The sequence below is a fragment of the Pyricularia grisea genome (assembly GCF_004355905.1).
Source record: "Pyricularia grisea strain NI907 chromosome Unknown Pyricularia_grisea_NI907_Scaffold_8, whole genome shotgun sequence".
Taxonomy (NCBI): domain Eukaryota; kingdom Fungi; phylum Ascomycota; class Sordariomycetes; order Magnaporthales; family Pyriculariaceae; genus Pyricularia; species Pyricularia grisea.
Window position 1 is genome coordinate 1,905,897 of NW_022156721.1, and position 27,702 is coordinate 1,933,598.

Consider the following 27,702-nt stretch of genomic DNA (forward strand, 5'->3'; position numbering starts at 1 on the left):
GCGGCATGTCGCCCTGGAATTGGATGAAAAGTGAACAAAAACATGATTTACAAGTCCTCAAGTACCACAGAATAGATTGATTTCCTTGACTTCCACCAGCTGAAAGGTTCAAGACCAGTGCTTGAACACTCCTACACTGACTGACTAGCCCCGAAGGAAACTCCTCAATGTCAGGCTCCGTGGGCGAGTCATGGTCTTGCAGTTCCTCATTAGTAACAGCAATGGTGGCCTTGCCCCAAGTGAAAAAAGATCATCACTGCCAACGCCACATCCGCGCAGGCTACACAGTAGTTTGCCGTCAACTTGTCAGCAGCTACCAGCTTTGAAATTCTTGGGGCCGCGACCAGACCGGTGGTGAGAGGCTGATCTTTCCAAGAAAGAGCATGACAACATATGGATGTCTTTTTTCTTGCTACTTGCAAGGGCTGTTCTCCATATTCTGAGCGGCTCGATCCTGAGACGGTATGGATAGGCACGTCACCAAGAAGTGCTAGTCAGGCCGTTTTTGAGCGAACTTCTCTGCCACGTCAGCAGTCTGGGCCGGATGAAAATTGATGAGATCAGGAGATTATGATTTCAGAGTAGCAGAAAATTATAACAAAACAGGATTTACTTCCCGATGCACCCCTTCTGTGCATCTTTGTCTCATATGCAATGTGTTATTAATGATCAGATCGTGTCCTCCACCAAGACTCTCTAACTAGACCTCTCCCAAGAGAAATGATCAACGGCCCTGAGGAAATAGATGCCTCAAGTTTGATTAGCTCCCGGGAATTGCTCATGAAGCGTGGCTATGTGATTCCGTGCCGCTGAATGTATCGGTAGGAAAACATCCCATACTACGAAGAGGGTCTGGATCCAGAAAATTGTGGAAAAGTTCCAGGTCCCTGCCATTTGGGACAGCTATATGCCCGTACGATGCCCGATGTCGATCTATATTTACTCGGTTGGGATAAGATTGGCGCAGGGGGAGTAAGCTGAAAGGCACAGCGATGCGCAAAATCGACGTTGCAGCAGATGGACGGGTGGTAGTACGCTTCTTCTGATGGGCGGGGGTCTGGAACCGAGAGTCCATACCGGCTGGCTCGGCCATTGAGGCCTTTGGAAGTTCTCGGTTTTTCTATTATACGTTAGGGGGGTCGGTTTGCAAGAGGGGGCGGGATGCAGCTTTGGGTTCAAGGACGGCAAAAAGATGGGACGAAAAGAAAATAGAACATAGCCTTCATACCTACCTAGGCAGGTACATAACAACATACATTGGGTGGCGGGGACCGATAGCCGGATGCAACGTCGCGGTTGGTGACGGGTGACTGCATGTAACAATTTCGTTTTTGGACAGAGTGGCGGGCGGGAAAGATGAAGAAGTTCAGCTTTATTTTCGGAGACGTACAGAAACATGACGTTGATATCTCATGGGGAGCTTACTTTTTTCTTGTTTTATGCATCAATTTATACCAAAATGCTCTGTATCGGTTTCAATACGTCCTGTAGTCTTCCCGTATATATGACGATAGAAAGTGGCAGGTCCATTTCCCATGCAGAAACAGACCTTGACCCGCATCGTCAAAGAAACCAGTGATGTAAGGAGCTCCCGACGCAGGCCCTGTCATGGACTGCATATGCCATACCGACCGAACGCAAAAGCAAGACCCGATAGCCGTTGACAGATCTCAATGCCGGTTGGAAAGGTGGGCTTTTTTGATGCCTCGCACTTAAGCAAAGAAAGTTACACGAGTAATGACTTGTAGGCGAGGATAGCATTGACTCTGTCTCATAGGTAAGTAATTGCCAAATATTTTAATGACATTTTAAGGATTCTTGCTCGATTGGAAAAATAAGAAAACAGAAAACAAAACGAAAAAAGGCACGATGTAACACACATCTTTTCTTTGCCGGGAGTCCCGGGACAGGGGAATGGATTGACAGGTCATCGTGGCACCCCATCAGACAGCGCAAATGCGGGGGGAGACTCGAGTAATACGGCAAACAATTTGGCATTGCATACTGCCAAGAACCAATAACCCGGGAAATATGGTTGGTATTCACACACGCCCCAGGGCCCGGTACAGAGTCAAGACTTTTTGTCACCTTACTCCCACTGTGGAGATAATTCATCGTTTATTAGCCGCACTCGCAGACCGAGCGAACGGGGCCAGACAGGTTGTCGATCGCCTGCTTCCCCTCAGAAGTACATGCAGTTGTAAAATGGTCTAGAGAATTCTAATTGGATCCAGGGTGTTTATATCGGCATACACCCACAAAATAGATTCATCCAAGCCATCCCTATTGATCCCACATGGAAGAAAAGAACATGGTAGGTCGGCCAATTGATCGGTTTATTCTCAATGGAGGTACTCGAGGACGTTTCTTTGGCCAATCATACGTGGTCCTAGGAAATCCAATCAAACTTTAACTCCCATTCACCTTTTTCTGCATCAAGAGTACTCTTGGCCAAGAAACAGAAGAGTCTTTCAGCCGTCTCCGATATTGTTCCCGATGCGTTCAAACGTCATCGAAACTTCAGCACCAGTTGAGCCACCTTGAAGGATCCTCAGTTCTCATGACAACCTACCTGTCGTCCTCTCGGTCTGAGACCTAGCAAATAGGCTTACGTTTAACCATAATTCGGGATATTGCTGTAATATTCTTTTGTTTCGATGCTTCTTCCAAGTAGCCGGAGAAAGGGTCGGCTATATTGATACTCTGCTACCTCACATACTAAGCTTGCTGGCGAGCCGTGTCATGATGATGCCTATTCCTGTCCCGCTCCCAGCATCTCCGGCCCACTCGGGTTTCTAGTTATACGGCCCATTTGGCCGGGTAATTATCCATCCTCCCTCAAAGAGGCCTACTGCGCTGACCATGTCTTGATAAACCCGGCACAAGTGGTCCGGGCCCTCTTCAGTGGCCCGACCCCCCAGCCGGAACTGATGTTTACCGCCTCTCATTGCCCTTCTCAGTCCCGCAATGGATCGTCATAGTGCAGCGAGGCTGCTTCGGCTAGGTACATGGCATCGTACGTGAATGTTTGGCCTATTGCTCTGGCAGTGGAATTCTCGGAATCGGATCTTGTACATCTGCTCAACAGCATCCCTGTGGCTGGTGGCTATGTGGGTCACTAGACTCGACTCGCCCCCGTGTTTGATGCCAAGGTATTTTGGGAATGGTGACAATATGTGTTAACTATTGATCAGCTGCAGGGGCATATGGGTTTCTTGTTTTTGGACGAAAATCATTACCTTTCTTGTTAACGTCAACCACTAACTACACCTGATCAAATGAAGCATACGACAGATGGATTTTGCAGCTAGTAAAGGAACTAGAAGAGAGGTTTTCAACGCCCAGGAACTGAGTATAAATAAGTCTCTTCTTCTCCCCTTCGAGTCTCACTCAATCTCCTCCTTTCTTCAGCAGCATCCTCATCTCTCAGCTTCCCAAGTCTCCAGCAGCCTCTCCTCAAAGCACTCACTCAAATCTTCTCACAAAGATTCTATTACAAACGCTCCATCCAAGATGCAGATCAAGACCCTCATCATCGCCCTCTTCGCTGGCATCGCCATGGCACTGCCCACCGACCCGCCCAAGAACGGCGGCGGCGGCGGCGGCGGCGGCAGCACTCCCCCTCCCAGCGGCGGTGGTGGCGGCAGCGGAGACTACGATGCGTGCGAGGGCAACGGGACCCTCTACAGCAGCGCCCAGTGCTGCGCTACCGACGTCCTCGGTATTGCCGACCTGGACTGCGCCGTCCGTGAGTCTTTGTCCCCATTGTGTTGTCTCGAAACGTTTCTGTCTTGGATGAGAGGGGATATTGGGTCCTCTTCTCACCCCATTTGTGGCAACCCGTGACTAACAGTTTTGAAAACCTCGCCAGCCACGACTCTTCCCACCTCGGCCAGCAGCTTCACCAGCATCTGCGCCGCCAAGGGCCAGCGTGCTCGCTGCTGTGTGCTCCCTGTCGTGAGTGTTATTCTTCTCCCCCGCTATTCTCTTGTAGACCTTTGACTGATCATTGTTGTTGTCCTTTTTGCACAGGCTGGCCAGGCTGTCCTCTGCCAGGCCCCTGTCGGCGCCTAAACCAGCTGCTCATACACGCCAGGACATCATTCTGCTGCTGGATGACTCCTTGAGAGACGCCAAGGTCTTTCCGAGTCAGTTCAGGGAATCATTTGCAGGATGGGGATACCGTACTTGGAGTCCATGAGGGCTGGCCTTTGGTGCTTGAGGCCCAGCCTCTGGTGCCATGAAATTCCATCCGCGTTTCCTTCCTTTAGCTGATCTTCGCCGAAAGACGCTGTTTTACTTCAGCACACCTTACCCTCATCACAACTTCATAAGGGAAGCCGGTTGGCCTCGGTTTCTTGGCACGCTCATTGTTCATAACCATGATTTAAATTTAATTTCTTTTTTTTCAACGGGGGTGCTGTGCGTAGATTCCTTTTTGTTCGCTAGCACGGAAAATTTCGGAGTGAAGATGGTTGGTCTTTGACATGTATCTCCAGACTTGATAATTGGCCCACAAAGTACATAGTCAGGAGTCTTTTTTTTCGAGAAATGCGAAGTAACCATTCAACTCCAACAGATGACCAATTCTCTGCCAAGAAGCTATCCAAGGTGAATGCAGTTGGCTCTTTTTACCATCTGGGAGGTTGAACAGTGATTTTGCTTACTGAGTTGTCGATTACCGAATCGATGAGACCTTGCATGTCTTCCTCATTTGCCTGCAATTGTCTCGGGTGAAGCTAGAACTTGCCAGATTTCTATCAGGTACAAAGTGGTGCTTATTGATGCAGTTCACCCCATCTCTTTCTCCTAGACTGCCTTCACCGTCGGCGAGGGCCAGTCCAGACAACATGGCTGGTGGATGGTTATGACAAGCGGACAAATCAGCACTGTTGTCCAGTAAGCACCCTTCTAATTCGATATAAGTCAGCTTTGGTATATGTGTCAACTAATCAATCACCTTTCACAAATCTGGTTGCTTTTTCTTTTTTTTTTTTTTCTTTTTTGAAATGAGGCTGGGAAACAGACTCAACCAGCTCAACTTTGTAAATAAACAAGGGGAGCAAGAGAAGTAGGAACTTCCGGGCCCAAAGAACGCCAGTGGGATTTAAGATCTGTAAACTCCCGGTTACAGATCCAACTTACGAGCCTAGGCTAAGCTTCGTCTAGTAGCCTTGTTGTCCCTGCGTCTCTACTTGCTCTCCCAGTCTAGACAAACACATCACGAAGGGTATGATTGTTAGCCGGTTTCGCGACCCCTACAATTCAACCAGCAACCGCCAAATGCTTCACAGATAAGCGTCAGGGACCTGGAACCAGGAGCAAGGATCAAATATGGCACAGAGCCAGCCAGTAACGCCAGTAGCGGACAAGGCTCATGAGTTCTACCGGCTCCCAACCAAAGAATTCTACAACCAAAGTAGCCTACCGATGCCGAAGACGACAATACCCAAAAAGACATTCTAAATAAAACGTTGACTAAACGGGTGAATGTATGTGAGCTTGCATAATTTTCCACACGTTTGTTGAAAAGATTGCAGCCAGATGGGGCTGGCTGCTTCTTGAACTGTCCACTTTACAAAAGCCTGTCTCAAATACAAGCCTGTCAATAGATAGTGAGCTCTTCGCTACTCCTCAAAGCTCGCAGCCTGCGATGGACCTGGCCTCCAGGATAGTCTATCTTGTCCTCCTGCTCTACATGTAGGCCGAATACAGTCGGTGGCCATCCAAATTGACAACCCTAATCATTGCCATCGACCTCGTCGATATGAAATGATGTGCACCCCAATGCTCGGGCCAACTCCGATTTCTGGCGTTAGTCAAGTTGTCAACTACAAGGTTTCTTCGGGTGACTAGAGCATCAAGGCTGTCAACTAAGCACATCTCCAGCAGAAACAACTATGCTGGGTTAAGTATCTAAGCAATATCATTTTCGAGTAGGCTTATACACGCTTGGGATTAAGCTTGCTGAGGCCGGAGCCATGACTCTTGGGTGAACAAATGTCTGGAAACACGCAATAAAGCGCTCTTCTCACCGGTAATTCTCTATCGCTCGCGGCCTTCCCAGATTGTCGTTATCTTCCTGCCGTGCGGTTATTGCTCGACTGACAAATATTTTGAACTATGGAAAACTGGCATAGTGCAAAGCTAAAGTGGTTGGGCCCTACTTAGTTAGGTACATATGCAAGCTTGCTTTCGTAGGGCTTGACTCAGGTACACGGCATGCTTACTACCATAGTATTCATGCGTGACCCCTTCCTCGGTTCTTGGGGCAAAAGCCTGGCCAGACTTTCCGACTCGTGACTGGAAAATGAAAGAGGCGCAGGAGGAAACCAGTAAGTAGAAAATAGATTCGATTGCTGGTCATGTTCGTCCAGGGTGTCTTGCTCATAAGCATTTGAAATAAACGGCTTTATGTCTTCTTAACAGCCCCCACGCTTGTTTGTCGGCTTTCCCATATGAACCGATAAACATTTAGCCAGACTAACCAGGAATCTACCTACCTAATACCTTTCGTTTCGCTTATAAGTGCTTTTGAACAGCTTGACATGGTCGACCTCCCAGGCTTACTCGGGCAAGGAATAGTATGCTAAAAGAGCTATTAATATAGCCCCTATGTACAAGAAGATAAGGTAAAGAAAAAAAAAAACTTTTCATCACAAGAGCTATCTAACCTGCATGTAAATATTCATTCACTGCCGGGTAATAAATAATGAACTCACGTCAAGTTTCCATCGACAGCCTTTTACGCATCATCTTTTCCTCTCGCTTGATACATCTGATCTTTTAAATAATCACTTTTTCAACCTTAAACCAGCACAATGCGTGCGCACTTTCTCACTGCTACCCTTCTCACCTACGGCGCCATCGCAAGCCCCGCAGATACTTCAAACGCCCCAGCTGCCGCCCGCAAAGTCGAGCCTAGAGGCGGCGAAAGCTTCTTTGTCTCTCACAAACAATGCATGGATGTTTGCATGTCTGACGCGAGCGATAATCGTCGTGAAGAGACCAAGAGGGCATGTAAAAGTTATTGCGAAGTAAAGATGATTCAACAGAGGGAACAAGCAAAACTACAAGCAGCACAACAAGCACTACAACAAGCATTACAGCAATTACAACAGCAAGCACAACAACAAGCACTACAAAAAGCACTACAGCAATCCCAAAACACACGAGAATACGAACGTCCCCGGGGCAACAGGCAAAATACCCGATTCGATAAGAAAGGACGACCTTGAGTTATATGATGGATAGCCGGTACTCGTAAAACACACCCCCGGAGATTAATCGTCAAAGGCCTCAGGATGCCAATACCCGAAGCGCGGGTGAACGAAAGTTTAGAATGTATAGTTTGTAGACTTGTTCTTTTGTTCAGCAGTTAATCATTATACAACGTTACTTCTGTGGAAGATGATGGAGAAAATAACTTCAGGAGCATGTATATAAAACCCCGCGATATTTCTTGAAACCTATTATTCCCAGCACCCCTGCCACCTGATTGTCGACCCTACGATGATAACTCCCTTTTGATGATGCTCTTGGTTCTTGGTGCAAAGCCAGGGGCTTCAATCCAATCTGAGCGACAAATTTGAAATCGAGCACCCAATGTATGGGTCTTCTGGTGCTGTCGTCCACCGCAGTAAAAAAAAAAAAAAAAAAAAAAAAAAAAAAAAAAAGAAAAAGAAAAAAGAAAAAAAAAAGGAAAAGGAGGGGAAACTTCCAGCGGAACTATGGTTCCCACGCTCGCAATTTGTAAAATAGAAAGAATAAAGAAAAATAAGATACCCTCTAAACTAAGTGTTATAAAATTTCCACCTCACTGCTGCAGTCGAAGCCCATTCTCTGCCACCCCTTGTCTTGATCCTCATTCTTTTTCCCGTCCTCGTAACGATCCATTTGTCACCACAAATTAGACAAATCACTTCGTCTTTGACTATGTCGCGCCAAGTGCAAGAGACGCCAACCCTCGCCGAATATTGTGAGAATTGACATCGTGATTAGTTGAGGGGCTGGTGATGGTACGGGTTTGCAGCCGAACGTCTTGTATCAGATCGACCTTGCCCGGGCTGGGAATGGCGGAGGTGCCAACGGCAAGCAAAGCCAAAATTTGAACGAGCTTAACGGTGTGCATTTTTTGACGAATAAAAAGGTATAAAAAAATGTAAAAAAGAAATATGGGATATCACAAGAGAAATGAATGCTCAGAGAGTAAGATGTTAATGAGGTAAGAGGGTAAATCAGTAAAAGAAAAAGCGGAAACCCTTTAGCTGATATTATAATTCAGTGCCCAGCTCTGGTTTGCATAACCATGCTTCCCATTTTAGCTTCGCATTTTTTGCTTTGAGCAATAGAACAAATAATGTCATCTGTGTCAGCTTTGCTACAGTAATATTAGAGACAGACCAATAGCAAAACCCGGGGTGCGTTCAGTTATACATACCGTGAATTCAGAACAACAGCCCCTCGGCTAAGCCGAAAAGAAAGGAAAAAAGAAATAAACTCTGTAGTTACTGAAAAAAAAACCCTGATGGCCCCACTGGGAGAGGTTGGACTGAGGATCAATATAGTGTCCCAAACTAAAAATAGTGCAAGTGTTATAATTAGTTAAGGATCTTTTAGGCAAAAGTGTGTCGTGCATCGGTGATGGTTTGTTTGTTTTTGTTTCTAGGAAGATCCTCGGGTCAACGAATGAAAAGCAACGATTCGGGTGCATGAACTGTCTCCTACTATGTACATAGCAAGGGCTGGTAAAAGAGTCAAAATCTGCAAGCAGAGCAGGGGATACCAGGTGACGTGATTCGAGAAACAAAACAATGCTATCGCCCATCCTGAATCAGTTCCATTTCCATCAGGGTCCCGTCGTCGTGGGCGGAAGGCCAATCAAGAGTTGTCATCAAACAAAAGCAATATAGGCAAACTCTATCCGGATCTGGTAAAATATATGTGTATCATCATGTGCTCATTCATTTATGTAGAAAGTCTATCTACTAGATACCCAACCCAATGAAGGTGCAATGCAAATCTGTTGCGATGCTATGAAAATGATGGGCCACTGACAAGTTGCGACAGGCCCCGCCAAAAGACAAATATTAGGAAATAAGAGGGGAAAAAAAAAGACAAATATCCATAAACTCATGCATATCTAGCGCTCATGGTCCGCGGAGGAGGTTGAGGCCATGGCCCAGACATTTGCGGTTGCGCACCGGCGTAATAGCTAGGTGGCGGTGGCATCGGGCCATTGTTGGGGCCCCCGTAACCTCCTTGCGCGCTCGCCGCCTGCGCCGCCACCATCTGCTTGTGCTGCTTTCGCACAGCCGACCGGCGGCGCATGCTGCTAATGCAGCAGCTGGCGAGGCAGATGAGGATGAGGCCGCCGATACCCGCGCCGACGCCGATGGCGACGTTGCGGTTCTGCGAGAAGAAGTTGCCGACGGCGTTGCCGACGCTGTCGGAATTCGAGCAGCGTCCGTCGTCTGATACATTGTTGACGTCGGCCGGGCACGAACGGCTCTTTCCGTCGCACTTCTCCTCGGGGTCGCACGAGACGGTCGATGGCCGACACACCAAGCCCGCCTGAGCGATGCCACACTGGTCCGTGCAGCATGTGTCGCTGGCAGGATCACAAGTGGCGCCGGAGCGGAACTTGCATGTGCTACGGTTGCAGCAGGCATTGTCCGAGTCGCAGTCCTCGCCGGATTCGACGACGCCGTTGCCGCACACGGGCGCAACGCTGGCGACGTTGGTGTTGTCGACCAGGCAGCGACCGAGCGACCTGGTACTGCCGGGCCGGACTCCAAGCTGACTGCAAACGCTGCCAATTGTGCAGGACGAGAACTCGGTAATGCCGCTGCGGGCTGACGGGTTCATGATGAAGCGTTGCTGGGCGTCGCACTGGCTCGCGCTCAGAGGGCAGCAGCTATTCGCTCCTGTGCCGCTTGACGAGCTGCATGTCGAGCTGGTGCAGTCGTGTTCGGCGCCAAACGTATGGCCAATCTCGTGTGCCAATACTTGCCATTCGTTCCCGGTACGAGCTACATAGTTGGCTCCTGCGACTGTGGTTCCTGCGCTGTCCGTCTGGGTGCCCGACATGCAAAGCGCTCCCAGCCAAGCAATTCCAACTGCGGACCCCGACGTGCAGGAGCTCATGAGCGTCCAGAACGCGTTGCGGTCGTTGCGCATGCTGCCACGGAATGCGGAAAACGCGCTCAACCGGTCGGAAACATTGATGTTAGCATTGCAGTCCTGGTTCCAGCGAGTGTTGGTCGTGAAAGGCGAGGTGGCGCAAGACTCGGAGATGGTCAGGTTTCGGACGGCCAACGAGACGTTGAACGACTTTTCGTAAAGGACCGAGGCAGTTTGCACCTGCGCCATAATGTTGCTTCGCGCCTCGGCGACGGAGGCAAACTGTTTGACATAGGTGCAGTCGGTCGCGATACCCATCAGGGCCACCCTACGTGTAGTCGGACATCCGGCGGTGGATCCAATCGTGCTGATACCATTGTCCTGCGACTGGCGCCTGAACAAGGACGACGGCGAAGACTCGATTTTCGACAGGTCACGGACGACAAACTCCGAGTTGGTGGTTTCGTTGGCGGCCTCGACGCGGAGGTGGTGGTCGACGTCAACGCCGCAGCCAACTGCCTTCTTGTCATCGCCGCGCTTCCTCAATTCAAAATCACGGTCTGTCTCTTGACTCAAGTCCGAATCCCTCCACATAACCATGAACGGTTCCTTGGTGTCTTCCACAACCGGGTCTTGGTCAAGGCGCGTCTTTAGGTAGTTAGTGCCGGTCTGAACGTGATGATAATCGCCGTCAATGCTGAATGCGCCCTCGAACAAGGGCGTCCGGCCGTCCGAGTGCACTATAACTCGTGCCCATCCCGCATCCCTCCAGTCGGGTGCTTGGGTGTCCCTCGCAACAAATGCAGTGCCCCGAAAGATCCGGTATTCGTGGCGGGCAATCGTCTCCCCGTGAAGCGGTCGTCCCTCGGCGTCGACGGTCTGAACGTAGGTGTCGTGCGAAATAACATCATTATTCGGTTCGAGCGCGAGTCGTATCTTCTTCATCACCTCGCCTGACTTGATCCTGAAGGTGGCGTCGAATCGCGACAACCACTGCACCTGCTGCCATGCTGTAGAAAAATGAACATCTTCTAGTCTGGTTGTGGTCTGTAGAGGCTTTCGTCTTATCGAAGAGGCTGTAAATTGCAGGAATGTTAGGGAGGAAGGTTAGCCTCGACGCTACTGACACAAGCCAAACGAGAACGGACTGGCTCAGGTAGGTTAGGTAGGTGGTTGGCGCGAATTTGCGATCGTGGAGACTGCCACGAAATTTGACAGCGACGATCGCGCGCTGCACAGTCAAACCCAATTTCGAGAACGTACCTGATGCGTTATCTGTGTATCCTGAGATTGCCAACAGGGTGGTCAACAGGGAGGGTAATAACCTCATAACTCCTGTGTGGCCACTGGCGTACTTGTGCGTCGATCGAGTCGCCGTTGACAGTGCTCCTTAATTCGGTTGTGCGGAGCAGGCGAGCTCGAAATTCGGGGCTTTGTCGGTTCCGTTTCGGGCAAATTCTTGCAATTGAGTTTGTTTGTGCTGGAATATTCAACGCTTGATAAAAATGATCCCAATGTATAGCAACACGACTAGCCGACGCGGAAGCTCCAAGGGAAAAAAAAAAAAAACCAAAAAAAAAAAGGGTTGATATCAAATAAACATAAAAATAAGAGTAGGATAAACTGGAAAACAGGCAACAGGCACCCTCCTTGGTTTTGAACAGATCAGATTGATCAGCGGGAATGCACGGAAGGACGGCACTGAACACCCAGCAGCAGGAACAGGCAGGGACGTAAAGTGTTGTCCAGTCAGGATTTGCGGGGCGAGTGGGCTTTTCGGAGTCGGGGTTTTAGTCCCTTCTTGGCAGTAAGAAGGCGCAGCAGCGATGATGTGGCAATGGATTCCCAATCACCGTTCTTTGATCAAGGTTTTGAGTTGGGAGAAGAAGCAATGACAAGAATGGGAGGTCTAAAGAAAAAGAACGATAAGGAAAGACAGAAAAAAGTAAAATAAAGAAAAGGGATTGGACGGACCCAAAGAAGGGGGGAAAATCAAAACAATTCGACAGCTCGGATAGGAGGAGGGAGGAATCTACATGTCAAGTAATTCAAGGGATGAATTCAGCAACACAGAAGAAATAAAAAGCCTTTGATTCACATCTCTTACCCTACGACCCAGCGTTTTGTCGGTGCCAAAGAGCAAAGGCGCCATGTGTTTTGGGGTTGTTCAGTCCGAGTCTTGGTATCCTCGGGACGCATCAGAACCTAGCTGGGCGGCTGGGGCCCTTGCCGTACTGCAAGAGTTGGAGATATCCGCGAACGCGAATGGAACAAAAAACGGACAAGATCACACGAAACAAACTTCCAAGCGCTGGCCACCTTACCTACCTGGTCAAATTTCCTTACCATGCATACATATCGATCGCAAGAATACCTCAAGCTAGAGTTAGTGGCTGTAAATTTGGCATTGCGCTGCAGCGTAACAGACTACCGGTATCAGCATTAAGGGTAAAAAATAATACCGGGTAAGACATTGCCTGCTTGAGAGGGGAAAGAAAAAAAAAACTGCCAGCCCACTCAGTCATCAAAGAAAGTCATGACCACAAGACTGGTCTTGGCCTACCATGGGGTTACGTACTCCCCAAGGTCCGTAGTCTGCCAAGGCCCAAGAAAGGATGACGGACGGCTTTTCGGATTCCCTGGCTGACGAACGCTGGAGGCGGCTTGGCGGTGCTTTGCTGCAGCTCGGCGTGTGTTTGATCGTTAAACCAATGAAACTTTTTAGTTATCGATACTTGGCGGTCCCCTGCCGGTAGGATTGTGGAGTTCCCCACTTATAGCCGCCCAATTGCCTTCATGATTTTTTCTGTTCTTGGTTCATTCCTTTTTGTGTGTGTGTGTGTGTGTGTGTGTGGGCTGCTCAGCAACGTTGGCGCTTTCCCTGCAACTGTCAGCCGCGTCGCTGATCAAAAGCCACCAAAACACCCTCTCTTGGCAGACGACATGACTCCAGGTTTGGCATTAGGGCCTCATTCCAAGGGACCTTGGGGAACCAAGGGAGTGATGGCCAATTGAACTGGTTCGTCGGTGGTCCCTTGCCCGAAGATCAAAGAGCGAGAACAGATTAAAAACTCCGGTACCGGGATTGAAAAAAAAAACCCCGGATGAAGCTGGGCCACGGACCGTCCGAACCAAAACTCCGCGACAAGGAAGCCTTTCTAATGGCGTCGGAGACGAACAAAGGTTGCAGGTTTGGCTAAGCGAAGAATAATGCAAAAATAACGGTGGGCCCTTTTTTTTTTTTTTTCCTCCTGCTCTTTCTCCCTCTCTTTGACCCAGACCCGTGGTACAGTCTGATACTTTGCCCATGTGCATCATTCAGTCCCTTTGTTAACATGGGGGTTGGTCACTTTTGAGGTAATATTTTTCGATGACTGTTCTCGATTTTTAAGATTTGTTGCTAAATTTAGGTTTCTGCTCACTCCCAACATTGTCAAAGTTGGTAAGGTCTTCCCTAGGTACCTTGGTTACCCTACCTAGGCACTTAATTGAGCTAGACTGCAACTTAACATTATACAACTTTATCAGAATAGTTTAAATTACTACAACGATGCTTCTGTTCTTTGAGGACCCATCGTGATTCTTTGTTTACGTTTTCAATATGCGTTTCTCCTTTTTTGTTCCGATCCTCTTTTGACCAACTCAACGTCACGACCAGGTGGCGAGAGGCAACCAGAACCTAATTCCACTCTGGAATGTGGAATGAGTGTATTAACAAAAAACCTCACTGCGAGATGCTGACTCGCCATGCCAAGAGCTCGACATTGCCAAGACGTCGCCCAATATCACGTCGTCCCGCCCTGCTGACGACGACTGCTACAGCGATAAGGGGCTGTGTTTAATCCGATGACCTGATCATCTAATTGTCCAGTGCTGTGGCATCATATTTCTTACATTACCGCTTATTGTTCCAGTCTGCGTCAATGTTTACTTTTTCACAGTCGCCACCAAGTAGTACGACACGACTCCGTGGACAAACGATACCGGTGATTATGTTACAAAACCGGTGATTACATGGACCAGTTGACAGTCACGTGTATATCAGGGAAACCAGAGCTGCGCCCCTTTGCGCCCTTTGCCTAGAGGTTGAAGCGATTTTGTTTGGCCTATAATCTACATACCTTGTTCTAGTGGTCAAGAAGAACTTTTTTTTTATATCCTTTTGTTCCAATGACCCGCAAGGGAGGTTGTGTGTAGCCCGCACAAAGAGAACGGACTTACTTCTCCCTTTCACCTTTGCCGCCACAGGCTGCGCACTCTACTCGTCCGCTCGCATCGCAGTGAATGCAGATGACGGACTCGACAAAGGCGTCGGAGCCAGTGCCGCCGCAACGAGAACATGTGCGCTGGCCGGTGCCGTTGCAGGAAGAGCAAGCTTCTGGCTTCTTTTCTTCGGGCATTTTTTGTTCCTTTTTTTTTCGGACAGAGTATCGTTTGCGTCTTTGGAGGTTCGGATATAAGTCTTCGCTGCAAGTGTCCCGTGACGATGGTTGATCTTGGTGCAATAAATTGATGCGCTGTCTCAAGATGGGTTGTCGTCAAGATCGGTTGGTTTGCGTGAACCATGCTTGCACCAAGAGGACGAGGCTGCTGGTCGCATCTTTTATCAAGCGAGGAGACACGTGGGTGGTGCTCTTGCGTCACGGTTCATGGTCATTGTTCTCTTTGCAGGAGACACAAACAATCACATTGACAGTCGTCTTGATATCCTTTTTCGTAGTGAAGTTCTTGTCGATTGCTTTGACAGCTTCATTGTCAGTCAACAAAGCCTAGGCGCGTGTAACAATTCAAGCAAAGTATATGCATAAAGATTGTGAAGAGATTTGATCTAGGTTACTCTTGATGGGATAACAGCCGATTGAATGAAGGAGGAGGCAGCAAAGACTCGCTAGAGCATGCCCCCGCTTGGATTCTCGTCTATGATCGTTTAACCGTTTGCTGAGTAAGGTTGGAGGATCTGCCCCTTTATGCTGGATGCATATCATCACAAACGACAGCCTGTTGCAGTTTACAGAAACCGACTAGGCTTGACTTGTACCAACCCTCAGCGGGGAAGTGGTACGATCTGCTTCGAGTCCTTGTTGAAGAGGCGACAACAGCCGTCTCGAATGTCACCTCCCTATCACCCGAGACAAGCTCAGACAAGGGGGACAACGGTCTTGTCAGCCCTACGTGCACAACCCAACGTACTGTAACATGGAAGAGTGGTTCAATAGGTGAGGCGGTGTGGCTGGTCAGCAAGCAATCCTGATCTGATCAGGCCGATGTCCAGACACGCGAGATCTAGCCTACAAAAAAGAGATAAACTTTGTATGCCTGAATGCATGATTTAGTTCAGCGATTTGCTTTGAGCTGACTCGAGTCGATAGGAACGGGTTCGCTCAACAAGACATTCTCCAGGGAGACCCCCTGTCCCCGCAATCCCATTCCTTTCGTAGTAGGGGATCAAAAGGGCGGGTGGTCCCGGCACTTGAGGTCGGCCGAACCATGCAAGCCATGTTTTGTCGCGGCGTTATCAATATTCTCCTTATGTTGGTAGGGCGGGTTCGGCTTTGAACTTTGAAGGCTTCAGCTGGAGCACTTGTGACGTGTTATAAAGTACCTACTCAGAGCCCCCCTTTTTTTTTCCTTTTTTATTTTTTATTTTTATTTATTTATTTATTTTCTGCCTCCCGTCACGGTAAAAGTCGAAACGAGCAGGTTTTCGCCAGAGTTGCGGAGAAAATTTCTAGAAAACCGTCAGATGATCGTTTTTTACCGCCTTGTTCCCTCTCGGCGTTATTTCCAGGCAGGTGGGTTTACCCGAAAGGATGATGTGACATCGGTTCCTCCATGGGGTTTGGGCTTGGGTGCGCTTAATTTTCTGATGGGTGCCGGTGTGGTGATGTTGGAAAAAGTGGTCTTATAAAGGGGTTAGGTAAGAAGAGAGAGAGAGAGAGACAGAAAAAAAAAATCGTGACGACAGAAGCGCGATGCCTGCTTCGCGAGTGCATGATGTGCGTCGCTTGGGTCGGTCCACCGCAGTGTGGAACTTGTTCTTTCCTCGCTTCTGGAAAGGTTGGGGGTAATTTTGGAGATTGAGATAGCAGAAACCAAAAAAGATAAATCGCTTCCTGGATCCCTGAGGGTCAAAAAAAAAAAAAAAAGATCTTCGAAGTTTGAACGCATCCGATCTTGACATGGAGCTTGTGCATGGAAGGAATCTCGATTTGAGCAAAGAGGCTTTCCTAGTGTCATCAACCAAATAGCAAAACAGGGTCGCATAAACAAAACAAGAATCAGGAAGCAATTCACTGTCAGCCACAGCTACGGCAGTTGAGAACAATCCCATGGAATGATGATAACGGGCTCTGGGGGCTCTTGCACGTCACAGCAGCACATTGGTGGAGCGGCCCGCAAGTTGGTAGCGGTGAGGGCAGGGGCGGCTAGCAGGACAGGCAAGACAGGGTACACCCCCTGAGACTAAGCAAATGATGCTAAGGGATCAAGCTACTACGAAAGAAGACGATGACAAAGAAGTAAAAAGAAGAAAGAGAAATAAAAAAATAAAAAAAACTTCCATTATTTCTTTTTTTTCGTTTTGTACACAGGGGAACCTGGCATACGCACCACGGTACGAAGAAATTGAGATACGAACCCACCTTATTTCCGGTACACAGGAAATTCAACAAAAACAAAAAGTACATCTTTTTTTACAGCTCCGCTCCAGGGGTTGTTTTGGTAGGTAGCATGAGGATCCTGGCTCTGCCGGGGACATGACATGGACACGTGCAGTTTTTGGGAGCCAGCAGAACCTAAACTCCACCGTGTAGTGCTGGGCGGTTTTTTTTTTTTTTTTTTTTTTTTTTTTTTTTTTTTTTTTTTTTTTTTTTTTTTTTTTCTTTTCTTTTCATTTTCATCGGACAGAAATGAAGGAGGCTTTCTCCCGTTGCAGAGTTATGCGATGGACAACTTTTCTTCCTTAGCATTGTCAAATTCAGGTCGATCTATGGGTATGCGATCGNTTTTTTTTTTTTTTTTTTTTTTGTTTATTTTGTCTTTTGTTGTAAATTGGGCGCAGTTGGCCCTGACCAATGAAAAGCCAGCGACCCAGCAATTCGGCTTGCGCGGCGGCGCTCACTCACTTGTCCTGTTGTTACACCAACTGCCATAAAAAGTCTTGTCTAGACTTGTACCGCGCGATCGCATACCCATAGATCGACCTGAATTTGACAATGCTAAGGAAGAAAAGTTGTCCATCGCATAACTCTGCAACGGGAGAAAGCCTCCTTCATTTCTGTCCGATGAAAATGAAAAGAAAAGAAAAAAAAAAAAAAAAAAAAAAAAAAAAAAGAGGGACGAAGAGGGAGAACCTCACACGCTGAAAAGGCTGGTTAGCCACTCTGAACCATGGTCTTCACTTACAAGAAGCTGGATCTGTCGCAAAAGGAGTTCCGGCTGCTCGAGATCCAGCCATCACTCGACGACAAGGCCCCAATCGAGGCGCGTCTCACCACTGTCAAGGAGTCATGTGAGGTCCAGTACATTGCCATATCGTCTCCATACGGCGACCCCAACGAGAAGGAGAGGATAACAGTCAACAATCGCCCCGTCATCATAACATCACACTTGGCCTCCGCCCTGCGCAACGTCCGGGCTCTCTTCTTCCCCGTTCTTGCACAGCACTTTCAAGATCCGCAACCAATCAGGCGTCCCCGCGGGGCCCCACGATGGCTGAAGCAGCTGGTTAGGGTCGGGAGCAGCATCGCCGGCGGAGGTGCCGGCCGGAGCAGCAACAGCACCAGCAGCAAGGGCAGCAACGAAAGCGGCAGTGCCGCCGTGCTTCGGGTCTGGGTGGACATGATCTGCGTCAACCAATCGTCGGACGTGGAGAAGTCGCAGCAGCACTCGACCATCAGGCAGATCTACCGCAACGCCGAGCTCGTCGTCGGCTGGCTCGGCGACAAGATTGAGCAGACCGACCTGGGGCTGGGCGCCATCGCCGAGGTCGACGAAATCATGCCGGAGCGCTGGGGCGAGCCAGGCGACCAGGAGGAGAACCCCGAAGACTACGCGCCGACTCACCGCTGGGCCAAGGCCGCCATGAAGGAGTGGCTCGCCGATGTGGAAGGCCTACCGCCCAACCAGGGGCCTGCGTGGGTCGGAGCTACCGATATACTCTTGCGGCCCTACTTTCAGCGGCGATGGCTGCTGGAGGAACTTGCCGAGGCAAGATATCCAGCATTTTTGATTGGCGACGTCATCTTGCCGTGGAAGCAGGTGCTGCGGGTGTTTAGATTTATTGAAGAATTCAAGTATCAAGAATCCGAAATTTTCCCCAAGGTACGTCTACTATTATCCTACTGGGAAACTTTATGCCACACCTCATCTCAGGCCCGCCTCATTCCCCCTCCCTAGATGGTATAGCAACGCTAACCCTTCTCGTACAACAGGAACTACAAGATCACATGGCTCTCCTGCCGCTTGAGTCGACGCAAAAGCTTATGGACGAGTTCTCACGAAAACAGGCCAGAGAGGAAGCCAAGATCTTGGCAGTGGCTTCCAGTAGGGCTACAACGTCAAGTGCGTCAACGAAATAAAGTGGATGTTTATTCTGTAGATATCGGGTGGCGGCATTGTTTCCAGACAATCCATTGTTTACGCGGCAGCATGACTGAAGGCTTCGGCTTTGATTTGGTGGTCGATGAGGGTTGTTGGGATCCATTGTTTCATTTGTTTCTAATTGCATCTTATATATATACCCGAGCTCAATATTGACATCCTTTTCCTTTCATTTTTTTTTTTTTTCTTTTTTTTTTTTTTTCTTTTTTTTTNTTTTTTTTCAATCCATAGCATGTGGTGGACTAGTTCAAACTCGCAATACATATGGCCATGCCCATCCTATTCCCGCCCTCCCGCCTCGTCGAGATTTCGCAGCCCAAAAATGGGTAGAGTGCCTTCGGTCAGTCTCGGCCAGGCCTCTGGCAGTGGTTCAGGTGGTAAACACTCCGTCGCCCCGGCTTCGGGCTGGAAGGTTATAATAATCCACGCACGCCTGTAGCAAATCGCTACCCTTCCGCCCGCTCTTCTCTACGCACTCGCTAACGATGCTGACAAAAACCTCGCCGCGCCATGGACGTTACGTTACCCTCAGGGAGTGCCATCCTGGCGATGAATACCATGCTGCGCCCGAACATCGCCTCCCTGCCTGCCTGCTTTGCATCACTTCCGCCAAGGTTACCGGCGCTCTCCGCGGCTAGCCGCGTCCAGATGGGATAGCGTGTGACAAGTGCCGCAAAGACCTCAAGGCGGCGTGTGACCATAGCGAGGTCCTATACCCAGAGCCCTCTCCTATGTCGTCGGCTGCGCGAGCTGCAGCACTCGATGACGAATGCTAGACATGTTGAGACCGAGGCGTAACGACTCACGCACAAGTGACAGCTACCGCGATGAAGGCTGATATTATACCACAGATACGGGAGGAAGCAGACAGTCAAGAGTGGGAGACCCAAGATCGAAATCGTTCCAGGCTGGTTTACTTTGCCGTCAGATGACAGAATCTACGCACATGCTAGGTAGGTAGCTCTCCAGGACTTGACATATTGATTCTTGACCAGGCAAGATCGTGTATGGTAGAGCCTGGGATGAAACGACATGATAGATGAGTAGCCTACGTAGATTAGTCCAACGACTATCTAGGAACACATTGCATGACCAAGAAGCAAGATGAAGAAAGTGACGAAGATCTGGATTTTGTTCACCAGTTTCCAAGCACAGTCCTGCCACTGTCTCTGGCTGATTGCAATGCAACGACATTGCCGGGTGCGGGGTCCAACAACACGCAATTCCACACGCAATCAAACGGGACTTATTGATTTGAACGAGCGAGGACACTCCTACAAAGCTCTGATCGTACCATAAAAGGTGACAGGAGGGCAAGCAAATCAGTAAAATGGTGCACAGACCAGACGCGAGGGATATAAATCGACACGGAACACAAACTTCTTTGCAAAAACTTCCTTCCATCCTTCATCACCTGACACCAACAACAACAAGCTCTCGAGCCTGATTTCACACAAATTACCTCGTGCCAAAGGTAGGCTACAAACACCATTCTCATCGCTGGTCTTCTCTACTCCGAAGTCTTGCCATTACCTACCTTCTCTCTCGACCTACCTTCTCTCTCCTTCCAACTAACGCCAACACTCCCAAGTTCAAGCTACCCTTTGGCCTCCTCATCCTACCAGAAACATCCCGACTCACTGTAAGTTACACCCCAGAAACACATCTGGAGAAACCACGGCAGCCTTGCCCTCCCGGATGGTTGCCCTATATCTGACCACGGCTTGCCAATATCTAGACACTGAGCGGAAGAAATTCAAACGCAGAATATTACTGCGCTCGGCCTGCAAGTTCAGATCATCGTCACTGAAAGTCTGTAAGTTATCTTTTTTTTCTTTTTCATCTTGTCCTCACCTTCGCAGCATGTCAACCCCTCCTCACTTTGTTTTTACCCCCACCTTTCCATCCAACTTGGGTTTCTCATTTGGTCTCGCATCGCCTTTCTTTCCCTTACGTCCTCAGTCCCCAGCACAGAACAACCACTTCTCATTTTCAACTTCGGTCTCTCCATCGCGACTTGTGCATTACCACTCATCTCAACCATCATCTCAATCACAAGACATAACCTGGTAGGGCCCTGCGACCTTTCAAGCCAAATAATGCTTCCACCTTGCCTCTCGATGGGCTACACAAGACCCAAGCATCCTCTTCTGTCATCACCCACTCCACCAAGTCGCCTTTCCTTTTGCCGTCTTCAAAAAAGCCAACCGCTGACATCTGCCACTCCCCCTTCTCTCTCTCTACAGGCCTTTCAACCGCAATGGCAAACAACTACGAAAACCCAGAGGCACAGGCTGCTACCGCTACCGCCATGCAGACCATCACGGTTGGACTGGTCAATCAGGTTCTCGCCGAGAACCCCAAGCTGGCGCCTCTCGCAGGCCCAGTCACCGAGACCACTCAGGTGGTCGAGATGGCCACGGCCTTGGCTACGGCCATACGCCGGGCTATCCACGCCCACAAGCATGCCGAAGGCATGGCATTTGCCATCGCCAACGAGTGTGTCGCTGAAGCGAAGCACCAGGTGCGCGCCGCGCTTCGTGCCGCCGCAGAGGCTGCTCCCAAGGTCGTGTTGGAGGAAGATACCGAGGCAGAGTCGCTAGATCTACTCGAGGCAGTTCTTGAGGATGTCTTTGCCGATGAGGCACTCAATCTGGTTGAGAAGAAGGATTAGGCCTGTTCTTTGCCCTCTTCGTTACCTGATGATGGTTAGGCGACATGGAAACCGGGTCTTTGTCCTTTCTTCTCACACTTTTCACTTTTCGGTCGGGGAACTTTATTAGTTCGGTAAATAGCAACAAGGACATGGTTGCGTAAACCCTTTCATGATCATTGCATGCACGTTTGAAGTAGAGACATGAACAAGACTTTGGTGAGATCCAAGTGAGGTGATGCGGCTGACAAAGGAGCCCCCATCGTGGGGCAATGAAGGTGGTGGGGTGAACGAAAGCCAGCAATGTGGTAGGGATGGGTATTCGCTTGGTGAACTGGCGAGCCGTTGAGTAGATTCTGAGCGGAAGGAGGCGTTGATGGCTTTTGCGGCAGTCAATAGGAACATTGACAGGTAACCACCACAGGCTACTCGAGAACCCAGTTGGCTTAGGGCGGCCTTAAGCAGAGTTACCAAACTAATTATTGTGCCAGGGGATTTCTACTCAGCCCAGATCCATTAGCTTTGGCAAGATTTCTTCAAGAGGCGGTCGTGAAATTGCGATCTCCAGATCCCATGCCTTCTGCCGAGACAGCCACTAAATTTTCCACGGGCATCCTGCAAGTATATTTGCGAGCTTCCCAGCGCTCGCAAGCCTCGCATGCCCAACTACTCCGGGTCAGGCCTGTCCATTGCGGCTATCCCTGATGGAACCTGGCATTGGTTCAGCATGTGCTTGCTGTTGCTTCCCGTTTCTACCAGCAAAAAAGAAATCCAGCTGGAGTATGAGTTGCGTAGACTCCTGCCTCACTATGTAGCTGAACCTGATCGACCCAAGCTGCTTCTAGAATCTCCTCGAGGATGGTATCTGTGTGCAGTCAAATTCAATCAGATACGGTATGGATCTTGAGGGGACAATGCTACTACATGTCAGGTGCAACACCGGCGGTGACGTTAGACTGCGAATTCCCAATTATTGGAATATATAGGGGTTTTCTTTTTTTTTAAAAAAGAAAAAGAACTTTTGGATAATTTATATAATTATTCTTTTACGAGCAAAATTGGTACGGCCCCAATATTATATCAATAAGCGTTACAGTTAGTTTCGGAACAGTTTATTACATTGGGTGGTATTACTTTTTGTATAAAATTTAAAATGGCGCGCCGAAAATAAATAACGTTGGCGAAAATACATATATTTATTACCTGTTATTTTAATTCTTTTTTATTAATTATTTATTATAATGGTTAATAAAGAGCATAAGTGGTTTAAATATACCGAAAAACCCGGTCGGGGAAAGGTCTACCGGTTTTAAATTATTATTTTCTTTGAATTTAATTTAGGAATATTTTAAGAATTAATAAAAACTAATCGCGTTAATAAAGACGTTAAGAGATCCGATTATGTAATTTGTAAATTATTACAATTTCTTCGTAATACTGCGGGCGTTTTAATTAATTGGGTTATGAATTTTTAATGTCGAAATATTAATAGAACGCGAAAGAATATACGGGTTTTTTAAAATTGGGTCCGCGTGCGGTTTTTCCGAATTTTTACAACAGGTCCGTGGGATAATTTCATATTAACATCTTAAATTATATTACGCGTTCCAGGTCATATATATTTATATATATATATATTTAAATGTAAAACTGGAAATATAATTTGGATTCTTAACTCCGGTTTGGGAATCCTTTTATAAATGTTAACTTTGGTGGATGAATTATACCGAACAATAATATAAATGGCGTTTTGTTAATTATAACCTTTATATAAAAGGTTTTTTATTAAAATGATTAACGTATTTAAATAATGTGGCTTTTATAACTTATATAAATATTAATTCTAAAAATATTAAAGGCGGTTAATAAAATAATATACGCGGTTAAAAAAAAGGAAACGCTGGTAATTATTAACGAATAACTTACATTTTAAACATTATATTATAGTTTTTATATCGGGGTTATTGGTTCAAAACTTGTTAGGGTAATTATAATCTTTTTATTTTGGTCCGAATATTCGTTATTAAGAGTAATAAATGCCGGAAACCAAATTATTTAATTTTACTGGGTTAATATTTATCACGCGTTAAAATTAATAAATTGGTGAAGCGTAATTTTTACGCTGCGATATTTATTTCGGGAATACTGTTTTTTATAACCTAATTTACCGTCGTATATAACCGGCGTTATAAAGATTAAATAAAGGAATTAAATAATATATTTTAATTATTTATAAGCAAATAATAATAAACTTAAATTATATTATAGCCAGGTATATATATATATATATATATATATATATATATATATATTGTAGAATTTTAATATATTAGGCGCCATTTAACAAAAACTTTAAATTGAGAAAAAGAGAGAAATTGCAATTAATAACGCGTTGCAAAACGCGTTTAAATCCAAAATTAATGGAACCTTTGCGCGTAAGTGGAGTTAAAAGGCGATTTTAAGGGTAGGTTTAGTGGCCTAATCTTCACAATATGGGCGCAATTCGAAGGATTTTCAAATGTAAATATTATAAAATAAATCTTCTTTCGCAGTTCTTATTTGGCTAATAAAGTACAATTAAATAAATATTTATAATAAACAATAAGAAATAATTATTTTAAATATTTTAATATTTTATATTATATTTATTTTAATGTAATTTTGATCGCAGTTTTACAAATATAAATTTCGAAATATTTGCGTATTCACGGGCTTTCCCACGAGGGCCCACAGCCAGGCAAGAAAACCCGTGTTCAAACTTGGGCCGGGCCGGGCCCCCATGGGCGGGTTTTGGCAGGCCTTAGCTAGATTCAAATTTTGTGAGCCTTCGAGATGGTTGCTTTATTTGCTTTTGAGGCTTTTGCCAATGCTAACCGTTATAGATACGTATATCTTCGAAACTGCCGTCCACATTAATTTTATCTGGGTGCTAATAGGTTTGGATTTCGTCTCAAGGCGCCAGACGCAAATAAAACCGCTTTTCCGGGGCCGCTGCTCAAGTTGAGATTGCTGAATCTTACAATTCCACCGCTAACCCGGACAAAATTAACAAGATTCCCTGTTTCCCTTGTTTGCAGTATCCTCCCTGCAAGTCACCGGATCGGCATTGCAAGGCACCTACGGAGGGCCGAGGAAACAAAAACAGGGGGCATTGCAATTGCTATACATTGTAAATAGCCATCCTGAATTTCCTCGACAGCTCTTGTAGTGCCAGTCCTTTCCGGTTCGCGTGCCTGCTGCGGTGGTTGGTCCCACATGGTAGCGACACGAAATAAAAGATGTATTATATATAGAGAGAGGAATTTCTTTCAGCACCGCACAACCATTTGTTCCGGCCGCAACGCTGGTCTCGTGGCCTGCCCTGTATCGATGATTGTGTAGTAGTAGTAGTAGTAGTAGTAGTAGTAGTAGTAATATTAGTTAACGCCGGGCTCGGCCCGGCTTGTTAGCCGGCCGTTAGCAACCTCCCGAAGGGTATCTCGGCGCGCGTTCTATCTTCTTTATTTACACAGGGGGAAAACAAAAAGGGCAAAGGCGAATCGTGCCTAACCGGGTTCGGACCCGGTTCTACTTAAAAGGTTAATTTACTAACGCGACCCCGTACCTAAAATATACGGAAGGTTCGTCTAACGGCTTATACCGTAAAATATGGGTAAAAAAGCAATAAATTTATTCCTCGTTAAAATTCGAATCGCTTACAATCGGTATCCCTAAACGTAAAATACGTTCGTAACGCGCGGAACGTTGGCGGGCCGCTTTGGGACGGGCGTTAAAATAATTAATAATTATTAAAAACGCCTTAAAATTTTTCGGTTACCCGAAATTTATTTGGAAAAATTTGCGGCGTTGGGCGCGGTTTGGCGGCCCGACCGGCCGGTCGTTATTAGGCCACGGCCAATTTTTCCATACCGCCCGCGAAAAGCGGTAATATACCGGATATTTAAAAAAGGTCCGTTTCCAATACCAAATATACGAAATATTTGCATTTTAGTGGTTAAAACGGTTATAATAAATTTTAAAATCGCCGTAACCGATTTTTATAACCAAATAATAGCCCAATAGGAATTTTAGCAAACGCAATTTTTCGGGCTTTTTTTTCGGTATATATTGGAATTTTTATTTCCTATATACGGGGGACCGTTTACAAAATTTTTTACGTTACCAATTTTTTTTTATATTCGAAAAAATGGTTTTAAAAACCGTACCGGTACCGCTATACGTAGTTTACTAAATTTTCGGGTTTGGGTCCGGCGGTCCGGCGGAACCGGCTTTGGCCAATTTATTAGCCCGGTCGTTTTCCGGAATTCCCTAATATTTAAAATACTAACGGACCTGAATTTCGGTACCTTATTTTCGAAATAAATCGACAAAATTATAAAATTTTAAAAAAATTTATTGGAACGAATGCGGCGCGTCGCTTTTAAAATTCCAAATAACCAAAATATTATTTATATTAATCCAAATCCGGGCGTTTAATTGGGTTTTAATTACCGCCTATAACCTTTTTAAAACGCCAATCGCCTCGGCGTCGAAAACGTAGTTTTCCGGCGTAATAAATACGGAATTTGCGGTAAATTCCAAACCCGCCCTAAAAACGGCCTATCCGTATTTTATTTGGACGCAATTATTTTCGTATTTTTCCAAACCGTCCGTATATATTATAATATCGTTAAATAATATTATATCCAACCATTTTATAAAACGGCGGGCCGTTTCCTTTTTTGGGATTTTTCCGGTGGGGTTAATACAAAAATCCGGGGCATTACGAAATACGCGCAATTTTAATTTCCGGATCCGCGGGAGAAATTGTATAGCCGTTTACAAAATCGTGGCCGAATAACCCGAATTGCGGGTACAAAATATTTTACGTAAACGGTTAATAAAGGGGTATTTTTTATCCGCGAACTTTAATCGGGCGCCGTATTTTAAACGGGTATAGGCTAGCGCGACGCGGGCCGAAAATAATCCTACGTCCTTAAAAATAGTGGACGAAAAGGTGGTTTTATACGCCGGAAAAATTACCCGTACCGTTAAAACCAACGGTTTGTTTAATATTTTAAAATTTTTTTTTTATTTATACGTTAAATTATATTATATTTCGGTTACGTAAATGGCCGATAAACCCACGTATATTACCGTTATTTTACGAAATATAGCCGTAAACGGTCCGTATTTTACTGCCCCAAAACTTTTAAAGTAAGCAGCGACCGCCATTATTTTAATAGCTTTTTCGGCCACGTGGCGGCGCCCGTTTAACCGTCGGTTAAACCAAAAACCAAACCAACGTATATTCGGGTAACGTTCGGCCCCGGAAACGTTTTATCCGCGTCGACCGCCCGGTAATTGGACCGGGGTAACCGTTTTACCATTAATCCGGATTTCCGGGTTACGACCGTACCTTTTTTTAATAATATGGATTATTTTTATTTTTTCCGCTGTAAAATAAATTTTCTTTTCCGCCGCAATTTCGTATATATTCCGGAATTTATTTTCCAATCAACGTATGTTTTTTTCCAACGAAGGTAACGATTTTTATATAAATACGTCGTTTACGTATACCAACCGCCATTTTGCACCGTTTTTAACAAAATACGCCAAATATAATATATATAAAATCGGGGAAAAGGGAAATTTTTGCGGGGTACCGTATCCAAACCGCCTAAAACCCGTAATCGTACCTTCCAACCGAATTCGGGCCTAACGGCCGTTTAAAAAATTAATTACGAATTTAAAAAGCATTTTATTAAACCCGAAATTCCGTATTTTCCGTATTAATCGTTTATAAAAAAGGGCGTCGAAAGCGTTTTAAACGTCGCATACGATAAAAGTAATTTCCTCCCCGCAAATTAAAACCTATTCGATATCGTAAACGAAGGTATAAATTAAATCCGTCGCTAATCGTTTAAATAAAACACCGCCATAAATATAATTAAAAAACCCGTTATCGTATATGGCCCAAATTATCCGGCGTATAACGAATTTTTCGAAACTTTTTCCGATATAGGAAAAAAAGGCTATAAACCGCCAAAATCGAATGTTATTCCGGTTTTTTTTCCCCGTTTTCGGTAATATTACGATTTCGGCCTTTTTCCAAAACGTTGGGAAATATCCGAATTCCAAATAACGTTAGTAAAATTTACGTACCGGTTCGGCCAATAAAACCCATCCGGTTTTTAATAACCGGACGGTCGTTCCGTTAATACCCGGAAACGTATTTGTAACCCCAATATAAAAACGTTCCGCCTTTTTCGCATTTATTTGGGTATTTTAAAAAATTTTAATTTCGTCCGCCGACCAGATTTTCAAAAGGTTTTTTTACAGGTTAT

General features: G+C 46.5%; 6 protein-coding genes across 6 annotated transcripts; 3 read left to right on the forward strand and 3 right to left on the reverse strand.

Moving 5' to 3' along the window:
• The first annotated feature begins 3,465 nt into the window (after nt 1–3,465).
• On the forward strand, nt 3,466–4,571 carry PgNI_12213 (uncharacterized protein). Its single transcript, XM_031132168.1, has 3 exons — nt 3,466–3,748; nt 3,872–3,957; nt 4,033–4,571. Exons 1-3 carry the CDS (start codon nt 3,514–3,516, stop codon nt 4,072–4,074), a joined length of 363 nt encoding a protein of 120 aa, XP_030977386.1. The 5' UTR covers nt 3,466–3,513; the 3' UTR covers nt 4,075–4,571.
• On the reverse strand, nt 4,155–4,384 carry PgNI_12214 (uncharacterized protein; the record flags this gene model as incomplete). The annotated part of the gene is made up of 2 exons (XM_031132169.1): nt 4,155–4,271; nt 4,316–4,384. The coding sequence occupies 2 exons, from the start codon at nt 4,382–4,384 to the stop codon at nt 4,155–4,157; spliced, it is 186 nt and encodes a 61-aa protein (XP_030977389.1).
• A 4,340-nt stretch (nt 4,572–8,911) lies between the features above and the next one.
• Nucleotides 8,912–11,712, reverse strand: PgNI_12215 (uncharacterized protein). The gene is made up of 2 exons (XM_031132170.1): nt 11,386–11,712; nt 8,912–11,198 (listed from the first exon to the last, which is right to left on the reverse strand). Exons 1-2 carry the CDS (start codon nt 11,450–11,452, stop codon nt 9,133–9,135), a joined length of 2,133 nt encoding a protein of 710 aa, XP_030977388.1. The 5' UTR covers nt 11,453–11,712; the 3' UTR covers nt 8,912–9,132.
• A 2,516-nt stretch (nt 11,713–14,228) lies between these two features.
• PgNI_12216 (uncharacterized protein) lies at nt 14,229–14,522 on the reverse strand (the record flags this gene model as incomplete). Its single annotated transcript, XM_031132171.1, has 2 exons — nt 14,229–14,235; nt 14,344–14,522. The coding sequence occupies 2 exons, from the start codon at nt 14,520–14,522 to the stop codon at nt 14,229–14,231; spliced, it is 186 nt and encodes a 61-aa protein (XP_030977391.1).
• Nucleotides 14,523–17,511: 2,989 nt separating this feature from the next.
• Nucleotides 17,512–18,926, forward strand: PgNI_12217 (uncharacterized protein; the record flags this gene model as incomplete). The annotated part of the gene is made up of 2 exons (XM_031132172.1): nt 17,512–18,444; nt 18,555–18,926. 2 exons carry the CDS (start codon nt 17,512–17,514, stop codon nt 18,699–18,701), a joined length of 1,080 nt encoding a protein of 359 aa, XP_030977390.1. The 3' UTR covers nt 18,702–18,926.
• Nucleotides 18,927–20,983: 2,057 nt separating this feature from the next.
• PgNI_12218 (uncharacterized protein) lies at nt 20,984–21,397 on the forward strand (the record flags this gene model as incomplete). The annotated part of the gene is made up of 1 exon (XM_031132173.1): nt 20,984–21,397. One exon carries the CDS (start codon nt 20,984–20,986, stop codon nt 21,395–21,397), a length of 414 nt encoding a protein of 137 aa, XP_030977392.1.
• Nucleotides 21,398–27,702: the final 6,305 nt, after the last annotated feature.

Excerpts from the sequence above, each read along its gene's own strand:
- PgNI_12213 (XM_031132168.1), top strand. The coding sequence starts at position 3,514 with ATGCAGATCAAGACCCTCATCATCGCCCTCTTCGCTGGCATCGCCATG. Across the intron at positions 3,749-3,871 it reads CGACCTGGACTGCGCCGTCC|CCACGACTCTTCCCACCTCG; the intron begins GTGAGTCTTTGT and ends AAACCTCGCCAG. Across the intron at positions 3,958-4,032 it reads GCTGCTGTGTGCTCCCTGTC|GCTGGCCAGGCTGTCCTCTG; the intron begins GTGAGTGTTATT and ends CTTTTTGCACAG.
- PgNI_12215 (XM_031132170.1), bottom strand. The coding sequence starts at position 11,452 with ATGAGGTTATTACCCTCCCTGTTGACCACCCTGTTGGCAATCTCAGGA. Across the intron at positions 11,199-11,385 it reads ATACACAGATAACGCATCAG|CCTCTTCGATAAGACGAAAG; the intron begins GTACGTTCTCGA and ends TGCAATTTACAG.